General features: G+C 39.7%; 1 protein-coding gene across 1 annotated transcript; it reads left to right on the top strand.

Moving 5' to 3' along the window:
- Positions 1 to 9564, top strand: lysmd2 (LysM, putative peptidoglycan-binding, domain containing 2). Its single transcript, XM_042492245.1, has 3 exons — positions 1 to 475; positions 3391 to 3731; positions 8785 to 9564. The coding sequence occupies exons 1-3, from the start codon at positions 230 to 232 to the stop codon at positions 8834 to 8836; spliced, it is 639 nt and encodes a 212-aa protein (XP_042348179.1). The 5' UTR covers positions 1 to 229; the 3' UTR covers positions 8837 to 9564.
- Positions 9565 to 10421: the final 857 nt, after the last annotated feature.

The raw sequence follows: 10421 nt of genomic DNA, 5'->3' as shown, positions 1-10421 counted from the left end.
CCTGGACGTTCTGGACGTTTTTACGTCAACGTAACGGATCTATGACAAAGCTACCCGTGAGGTAGTGGTCTCCGAAACATGTCTCTTGTCCCCAGGGCTGACACGGTGAACATGACCGGGGATGGGAACCTCCCTGCCGCCTAAACCAGCGATTTACTTCCCCGCAGCGACTCAACCGGCGCGTTAAAACAGACGGAGGTGACCGGGCTCTTTATTTATTCAAGAGAAGATGGCGGAGTTTTCGCCCGTCCTGCCGATGCGGGATGGAGGAGGACGCTTCGGTCAGCCCATCTTCCCTCGGTCCAGGTCCGGCTCCGAGTCCGAGAGCGAACTGTCCCAGAGCCTGGCCCGGACCAAGATCCGCTCGTACGGAAGCACAGCCAGCGTCACGGCCTCTCTGGGGGAGAAATACATAGAGCATCGGGTTACTGACAGTGATACCCTGCAAGGGATTGCTCTGAAATACGGTGTTACGGTAAGATTACCACACAACCACTGCGACGTTAGTCTGAGCTCCGATGTTCACCTCGACAAGAGGATCTGATGAAATATGAAATCAGTTGTGATGCATCAGATCAGTTTTCACTGTCAGATGAGAGGACCCAAACACAGCATCACGTATTTTCTCTATCATGTGGACTCCAGTGGCGGACGAAGTATTCAGCTCCTCCACTGAAGTAAAAGTACTGATACCACCCTGTGAAACTACTCTGGTAAAAGTAAAAGTCTTGTATTGATCATTATACTTAGTTAGAAGTATGGAAGTATAGTCAAGAAAATACTTATAAAAGGTAAATGTGCCCAATGTCAAAAAAAAAAACCCCAAAAAAGAACCTCAAAATATATATATGTATAAAAAGACAAAACCTACCAAAACCCCCCAAATTATTAAAAACGAAAAAAAATACAAAATTTGAAAAAAGGAAACTACACCCAAAACTCAGAATTGAATAAAAACAGAACACCCCCTGAAAAAAAACCCCAAAACTTAAAAAAAAAGTAGAAAAACATAAAAAACATGAAAAAAAATAAATGGAAAAAAACACTTGAAACATATCACTTATCAAAATACAATGGCAATTAATTTTCTTTGAATCAAAGCAGCAGTACTTGTGTAAATTTTATCATATTTTATAAACAGTTCTTATGTTATTTTTATTTATTCATTTTTCAAAAATCTTAATGTGTAAAGTAACTAAAGCTGTCAAATACATGTAAATTTAAAAGTATAATATTTCCCTCTGAAATGTAACGAGTAAAATTATAAAGGAGCATGAAAATAAAATACTCATATAACGTACAAGTAAATTTATACTTGAATAAATGTACTTAGTCACATTCCACCACTGTGTGGACATCACTGATCTGTCAGGACGCTGTAGTTTGATTTTCCTTTAACGTCAGTTTATGGTGCAAAATAAACTGGACCCAGAAAAATCACATGAAATTCTTTCAACACTCGGTTTCGTACTGACAGTCAGAGCTCTTTAGAAATGTTGCTGCAGCGTCCTTTAAGTCCATTAAACGGGGATGTGAGCCAACACATTAAAACTTTCTCTATTTCACTTCATCTTTTTGGGAAAAGGACTTACTTCTTTATTCTACTTCCATTTTCACAACTATAGCAACACCACTGAGGTGAAACGAGGTTCAGATAGGGCGCAGGTAATGCAATATGATTATTTCACATTAAAAAAGTAAGGAAATAAAGAATTGGGGCGGACCGTGTTCATTTACACCTAATTGAAAGTGAAAGTTTAATCAAGTTTGCATTGACACTCCAGCCACCGTCACATTATTAACCAGGCAGAGTGGAAATCGCCCCGGAGCCCCGACTACCCGGACTTAAAGGCCCCAGAACACCCAAGATTCACAGGGTGTCAATAGTTGTCTGAAATTTGATGTAAGGAAAAGTGTGTAAGATTTAGTGGCATGTAGCAGCGAGGAATGCAAAGCGCAACCAGCTGAAACTTCCTCCAGTTAGAATTCCTTTGTAGCTTCTGGGCTACTGTGGAAACGTGGCGGCGCAAATGGCGAGCTCCGTAAACGAGGACCCACTTCACATGTAGGTGTAAACGGCTCATGCTAAGGTAATGAAAACATAACAATTTTTATCTTCAAGTAATTATACACTAAAGAAAGCATGCTTATTATATTCCATTTCTACTAATATATCTCCCCAAATCCAACACACTGAACCTTTAAATGCAAACTTTTTGCAACAGTGTCTATAATGGGTTCTGTGTTGTCACCTAAACATTAGGGGTCCAGCAATAAAATAATTAGGAACCCCTAACATTTAAGTCTAGCCAATCCTCCAGATACTTTCTGGGTGTCAATTTTAAGAAAATATTCAACCTTCTCCTTTATTGTAATATTTAAGGAAGTCTTGCATATTGTGCGACTATGATTCATGCAATGCTGATTTAACGGGAGAGTCCACCCTGAGCACAGCTGGCTGCATCATCTATGAAATGATGAAATGAGTTTCTGTGCACACTTCACGCTGTACAACGTTATATAAATATTTCATAGAAGCCTACATCTAAATTTCCTATAGCATAGCATTATAATTGATAGTTTGGGTCCAAAGATTGTTTCAGTGCTGTTCAGACGATTTCTCTCCAGTTAAGAATGCACATATAATGTTGTACTTTAGGCTCACGTGCAAGCAATCAAAAGGATTTAAAGACTGACTTTGTAATATACTAACTTTTTTTCTTTCTTTAAACACATAAACAAAATGCCGAAAGATCAAAACGTAAACATGAACACATGCATAGGGTGCATACAAACAAATATATGTAAGTATTTGTCACAGTTGTCTGTAAGTCAGTCTACATGTTATTGTAAGTTGTGTGAGAGAGGCGTCCTGCTTTCACTTCATACGTAAAATGTGTCAAATAATTAAGGAAATAAAGGCATTCATATCTGGAAAGAAGCATGCCCTCTTGCACTACTTCAAAAATTACAATCAAAGAGGAAGGAGTTCATTCAACTGCAAAAGCCACTGAAGATCTATTGAAAATAGATGTCCGACAAAATGAAGTTTTGGACAAGTACGTAAAAAAACGCATGAACGAGGAATCCTGTTGCAGTCCTACTTTTTTTGCAAAGGGGTTTTCCTGTGGATAAATCTTAGCCTGCTTTTGCTTGGATAGATAAAAGCAGAGTAAGAGCTCATGTCCAACACAAATTCAAGAAGAGTGTTCTCTTTGAGGAGCAGCTCCATATATTTATATCACTGACACTACATGTTTATATCGGCTGCTATGAGGTGATTTGGTCCTCAGACGTAAGCTCAATGCAAACGATCAAAACAAGGGACTTTAGTCACGGATATGATACTATTTTCACACTGTCATTTTTGCTGTCACCCTGTTTCACCAGATGGAGCAAATCAAGAGAGCCAACAAGCTGTTCAGCAACGACTGCATTTTTCTGAAGAACAGCCTCAACATCCCCGTGGTGTCGGAGAAGCGCTCCATATTTAACGGACTGTCTCTGGAGTCTCCCGATGGGGACGGCGAAGCAGCGTGCCAGGAGGCAGATACACCTTGTGTTATGTTGCAGGATATCGAGGGACCCTCGCCACCCCCTTCCCCGCCCCCTGAGGACTCCAAACCCCCCCAGCCAGAGGAGCTGTCAGCCAAAGACTTCTTACACAGACTGGACTTGCAAATTAAACAATCAAAGCAGGCGGCACGCAGGCTGAAAGAAGAGGAAGTGAGGTGAGGTGCTGAGCAATCCTATTGACGAGTACACACTTTCAGAGCAGACCGAGAACGCCCGTTGAGTGCGCTTACATGGACATGAATACCCCGTTTACGAGGCTCATCCCAGTTATGATCATATTTGGGATACGGTCTTTACATAAGCACGGAGAAGTCGGGTTATTTATTTCCCCGTATACACCCCGGTTTGTTTTAGACAGGGTTTCCATGGTCATGGAAAACATGAAAAACTCCTGGAATTTCACAATCACATTTTCCAGGCCTGGAGAAGTCATGGAATTAGTGAAAAATATAGAAAGTTTTGGAAAAGTCATGGAATTTTGTTGTGTGTAATGAGGTTTTTTTTTCAGTAATTTTTTTGTACATAACGTAGCTCTAAAATGCGTCATGTGCGACATTTGTTTACCGTCATGTTACCATCATTTCTTCATTCTCTCCTCACGTTTTGTCTTTCCCATCATGCATGCCAGCTCGCTGAAATTATCTTTGAATAGAGTTTGAATCTTAAAGACTCAGTGGGAAAAGAATAAAAACATCTGTACATGAAAAGTCATGAAAGCTTTTTGAATTTTTTCCATGAAAAGTGTGGGAACCTTGTTCATGGAGCATATTTGGTTTCTCATAAATGGAATTTGGCATTTACATGCTCAAACACATAAACGAGGTACTCAGGTTATTCATGTCCATGTAACAGACTCTGAATTTGAATAAGGCTACATCTGCAGTGATATGTTTTTGTTTTAAACGCATAACTTTTGCTATCTTTACGCCGAGCGTCAATATTACTCTGGCGTCCTTGAAACCCCTAAAACAGAATCCTCTGAAAATGTTGCAGACCCTGTTTTAGTTTGAAAACTCCAGGATTGTGTTTTCTGGACTTACAGACACGATGAGGCCCGCTATAGCGACTACCGTCAATGAAACAGCCGCTAAGAGGCTAAGCAGACTCGTTACTGTGACTAGGCTGGCAACTGGAATAACTAAAGCAAACAAAATGAGGTGTGATACTAACCTGACAGTCAACAGAAAATATCAGAGCCAAACTCCCCCTCTTTGTTTAAGTGCCGTCATGCCGTTAAATAAACGGGTAAAAAATGTGAAATCACACACCTCTAAGTGCCAGTTACAACTACAGGAAGTGAAAGTGACAAAAACAACTGTGTCCGGCCTAAACAAATAATAAACAACAGAGGCTTTATACACATTCTGGCTCCAAACACCCACATTCTTATCCTGATTGTTAGTCACAACATGTCGAGCCAAAACATTATACAACCGAAAATTAGACAGATCTGCTTCCACGCATGTCCAGTGTACTTGAATGGTCATGTGATATGCGTTTTTTCGGGTATGTTAGCAAGGATGGAAATGATTTGTGACGCGATGCTAAAACACCAGTGTGTGCAGAGAATGTTTTCATTTTAAATCCCTGTTTTCATGTGTGTGGATTTAGGCTAAATTGAAAGACGTTACCTGGACCAGTTCTTCCTTACTGGTCCAGTCAGGTGAGATGTTTGTGGAGCATGTCAACCAATGAGATGATGTTTGTTGTAGGTGAGAGAGCTGCCTGTTGACTCATGCAAATGATGGACTCCTGTCAACAGCAAGAGGAGCTTCTTTTTCGTCTTAGTTAGGATAATTGCCGCTAAATGAGCATAAAAATGGATTCATGTTTTCTGCCTGCAGAACTGGTAAAGTTGCACATTTATAGGGGATAGTAGATGGGATATTATTGTAAGTTTGCTATGATAAAGTCTAACATGTCGCTGTGAGTCTAAAAAAAGCATGGGTGTTTTGTCACTTTCGTTACTTTTCACAGCCTCTATTCTTTGCAATGGGACTAAATATCATCGTAGATTTGAAATGCTTGTAGGAAATGAGGTCCAGACTCTCATCTCTGACCTTAGCAGGTTACTGTCAGACATCCCAGTCAGCAGGGACAGAGACAGGGAAGTGCAAATGTTCTCAGGATCGAAGGTAGAAATCAGGAATTTGCCGACCTGCTGTGCAAGTCAGATGCCACGTTATGCAACAATCAGGTATTTAGCAGAAGATTTGGCTCACTGACTCAGGCCCGAGCATGTCTTCCTGACACTGCATGTTGAGACAGTGAACACTCTCACGTCTGCTCAGTAGTGAGGTAGTAACGGATGCCTGGCATGTCCCAATTCATAGACAAACAGCCGTTGTTGGTGCTATCAGTTTTGTCAGGACTGAGTCACACTGCAGCAGTTTCCTCTACACACAGAGAGTATAAATTATTTTTCCATTTCAGGCTCTCTAAAAGTGTTTTGCTCATGCTACACTGGATTTAGGCGCTCCTGTAGCAGCTGTTATGTTAATCTACTTCCCGTTGGCCTCAGGTGACATTACGCGACCAACTCTGGCATCAACCGTCGCTTGTGTCGGATTTCTGTCATCACTGGTGGTCTGAAGAGATCACTTATTTCTCCTAAAAGAACAAGGAGATTTTTATAACATCAATCTACTAAATGGTTTATACCTTATCAGATGATAAGTCAACCACAGAATCATTAAAAATATAATAACATTTTGAATTTTCAGTGTTTTCCTGCATCCTGTTGATTTGATTTGGTGTTATATTATAATCTGATATTCAACCTCTTCTTTTTTTTTATGTAAAAGACCCAAAAATCGCCATAAAAATCCACATTGTAATATATTTTTCAGTCTTATTAATAAGTAAAAAATGTCATGGCTGAATTTAACTTTTAACTAGGACTATCTTTATTAATATCACGTGATAAACAGTCATTACTTTCTCCATGTTTGAAATGCTAGTAAATACTATTCATCAGATAATATTGTAGCACATAATTCATTATAAAATGACCTCTGACTGCACAACATTTCCTATAAACTTTGTCGTGATGTGCCAGTAACTTTAAACCTGTGTTTTGTTTTCACATGGCACGAGCCTTGAGTAAATGTACAAGACACGGTTTTTAATTTCTCTTGAAATGTTTACCTACCAGCTGAGGGAAAGCCGAGCTTTGTGTTAGGCTCTGACTCCAGCCACGTCAAAGGGCGGCCGGTGGAGCGGCTATGTGCTCAGACAAACAGAGGCTCGCTCCGTTGTTTCCACACAGTCTCAGAGCAAACACGGGCCGCATGCCTGTTTGGCTTCCTCCCTCTGATGGAACAAACCAAAAAACCTCACAAGCCAAACTGTCGGGCAGAGCTGACTGATAGATACATTTCCTTTAACAGACCATACGATATATCTCCACATATGTCAGTGTGATGTCAGTAACTATGATATCAGGACATGGACTGATATTAAGATTTGAGAAGAAGATAAATTTGCCACATCATTTAAAAAACTTAATCAACACTGCACAATCATGCTCTCACACTCTCTTATTGGAGTTGATGAAAATGAAATGATACAGGAGGATAAAAAGAAAGAGGAAAATTACATGGATAATAGGGTAAAAAACACCTTGTCATTTTTAATGAGTTCAAATTTAATGTATAAGACCGACAACCAAAAAAGCGTAAATGTAACAGAGGATTATGGGAAATCCTTCTGTTTTCAGAGGTGATCTAAATCAAGACTTTGAGTTTGCCAGCTTCACATCATCAAGCAGGTGTTTCCAAAATTCGGAGGCCCTCATACCAAACACCCGTATATAGATTCAAATCACCACCAAAACTCAACTAGTTCCTCCTTGGACCAAATGACGCCTACATTTCGATATAGACAGATGCAGAGATCTTATGTAAGTAAAAAAAGTAAGTAAAAAAACTAAAGGGAGGAGAAAAATGCATACTTAGATCACTATACAATAAGGAGTAAATTTGGAATCTATTGGAACAATTCCCTGTTTGCACAAAAGGTCTCCTTAAGAGCAAACAGCACTGAGCACCTAATATCAGGTTCTTCTTAGTTTGAAAGATTGATCCTGTCATCCTTCAGGATTTTTTCTAGTAAAGAAAATCTATAGCAACATGAGTTTAGCCTCCTAACCTTGCTGTTCTCTCTTCCTCTTCATTTTTTTCTGCAAAGTCATGGTGTAAAACATCCTCTCCCGTCCACCATTGATTTAATCTTTTTGATTTCTTTCCATAAATAACTGTAATCCTTTGCAGCTGCAGGTGTTTTCTACATCTTGTGAATAGTTTGAACATAAACAGTAACTCTAAAGAAGAAAAACAATTTCCTCTGTAGTCCGTAACTTTTTTTTTTTTTATATTTGCTGAAACTGTCACTACATCCAAACAGTGGTACATGACACAGACTGTCTGTGAAAAAAAGAAAATCATGAGTTTTTCTGCGAATCACACTGTCTAACTTGCAAAATAAATAATTGTATAGTGATGTTTCGGTAACTAGACCTTCATCAGGCAAACAGTGTCTTTATCTCTGCTCAGATGTTTGCAGAAACATATTTCAGTGTAACAGTTCAGTAAAATATGTCTCTGAAAACATTTGAAGTGAGAAATCGGCAGAACAGAATCTTGATTCATATTTGATCAGCGCTGCTTAGATAGCAGTGATTGACATGATTGACAGCTGAGTGAGAGACTCCTCGGCTCTAATTGGTAGTTTTCATTCAGCTGCAAATCTCATTAGAAGCACTATGAAGAGGCAACAATTAAGATGAGTTGGGTTTTTTTTTACACATTGTCTGTATCATGTACTACTGTCTGGATATAGTAACAGTTCCATCAAATACAACAAAAACTTAGTCTTTATAAAAGTGACAAAATAAAGATTTAATTAAGGAATTTGTGGCAGCTTGCATTTCTGAAGTAACTTCTTCTAAATTTGCCAGTAAACAGCAAAAATTCAACTTTACTGAGCTCAAGACATCAGTGTACTGTACTGCGAACCTTCAGCTGTGACGGAGAACAATACGGCTGTTTGGTTTGCCTCATCCATTATTCACACACAGTCCACTCACTTAGACGCTGCGGTGACCAGTTAAGCTGGAGAAAAAGAGGAAAGGAGTTAAGGAGACTGTGTTTTCACTGTTGAAAAACTTCCCAAAAAACTGAAGGATGTTTATCTTTCTCTCATCCGCAGGAACAATGAGGAGGACTACACAGCCCCCACAACGTCATATCAGGAGATATAAAGCGCCAGTCTGTTTACTGCACACACACATCCGTGCTCACACACTACCACAACGCTGTCGCTTTTATTTTTTTCTCTTTACCCTTTTGCTTTTACCAAACCCCGTTAAACAAAAGTGTCATGTTTGCCTTTTATTTATTGATATGCAATTACTCCGATGTATATGATTGTCATTGTTTGTAGAGTTTGACTTGGAGACTTCACGGCAGGGGGGAGCATCTGATGTAAATAGCATCCGAGCACACGTGCCCATCCACTCATCATATGCTTCTGAAGCTGCTGTACAGAACCCACCTGCTGCATATGTTCATATACACACACACACACACACACACACACACACACACACACACACACACACACACACACACACACACACATACACAGCGCTCAGCAATTCCAGAAGGATTAGCTTGTTAGACTTGCTAACTGCTTCTGATGTGCTAAATCCCCTCCTAGAATAGTATCATTGGAGAGTATATTCAGGCCTTCCTCATCAGTGTTTACCCTGAATGAGCACACCCCACACACACGCGGTGGATGGACCCAAGCCTTTGAACATTTGCCTCATAGAAGCTTTTTTTCTTTGGGAAAAAGAAGGGACTGCTTTATTTTTGAAGTGTGAATGCATTATTTATGTGTGTGGAGAACTGTTTGTAACTGCTGTTTATTGTGCTTTTAAATTCTGTTGGTTTTATTTGGGGAGAATAAATGTGTAATTAAGCCAGACGTGAGGATTTCATGTTTTCATGACAATGAAGGTTCTGGTGAGCATGTGGCAGATGCGGGACCAAAATCTTTGTTTTGCAAGTCACAAGTAAGTCAAGGCTTTACACTACAGTCCCGAGTCAAATCCCAAATCTGAAAGGGCAAGTCCAGAGTCAAGTTCCGAGTTAAATCCCAAATGTGGACAGGCAAAAGGAGTCAAATCTCAAATCAGCAGGCATGTCTGGAGTCAAGTTCTTAATCAGGACTGGCAAGTCTCAAATCCTAAACTCTGAGTTTCACTTTAGTCATAATGCACTCTTCACCAAATATAACGGCACTTTAACAACAGAGCAATAATGTATTGAATTTACAAAAACCATTAACAGTTTTAAAAAATGTGTACTTATTTGTTAAAGAAATTTGTTTGAAGTTGCTGAGTCGCTAATGTTCAACCTGCAAGTTTTGTATACTGCAGTTCTTTTTGTTGGACCACTGCAGTTTATTTTTTCTTTTCAATGAAATTGGGTGTGCATGCAAATTATTTTTGGTCTCATTTTTTTCAGCTGGCGCTCAGTAACGTGACAGTATTTTTTCATTGTTCTCTGTCAGTGTGACCGGATGCTGTCAGTGGGGTCAGCGGACACACACAAGCTCCTCTCTGTCTTGAGCTATATTTGTCTCAGGCACCTTTTGATTTTTTTTACTTAATTATGTCACTAATTACTTAAAAATGAGAAATGACAATCCCAGGCTTTTTGAGGCCCCTCTTCCCATTTGGGCCCTAGGTAATCCATTTTTCTCCCACTGCGACACCCCTGGCAGTCAGATTGGTTCAAGCAAAGTGAAGTGGGGGAATTAAGTGTGGACTTAAGGGGAAT

This window comes from Plectropomus leopardus, chromosome 1 (genome assembly GCF_008729295.1).
Source record: "Plectropomus leopardus isolate mb chromosome 1, YSFRI_Pleo_2.0, whole genome shotgun sequence".
Classification (NCBI taxonomy): Eukaryota; Metazoa; Chordata; class Actinopteri; order Perciformes; family Serranidae; genus Plectropomus; species Plectropomus leopardus.
This window is presented reverse-complemented; position numbering and strand designations above follow the sequence as displayed.

Bases quoted from the DNA above. Each gene is read 5' to 3' on its own strand.
- lysmd2 (XM_042492245.1), top strand. From the start codon at position 230: ATGGCGGAGTTTTCGCCCGTCCTGCCGATGCGGGATGGAGGAGGACGC. The intron at 476-3,390 runs GTAAGATTACCA...CTGTTTCACCAG, and splicing joins CTCTGAAATACGGTGTTACG to ATGGAGCAAATCAAGAGAGC. The intron at 3,732-8,784 runs GTGAGGTGCTGA...TCTCATCCGCAG, and splicing joins CTGAAAGAAGAGGAAGTGAG to GAACAATGAGGAGGACTACA.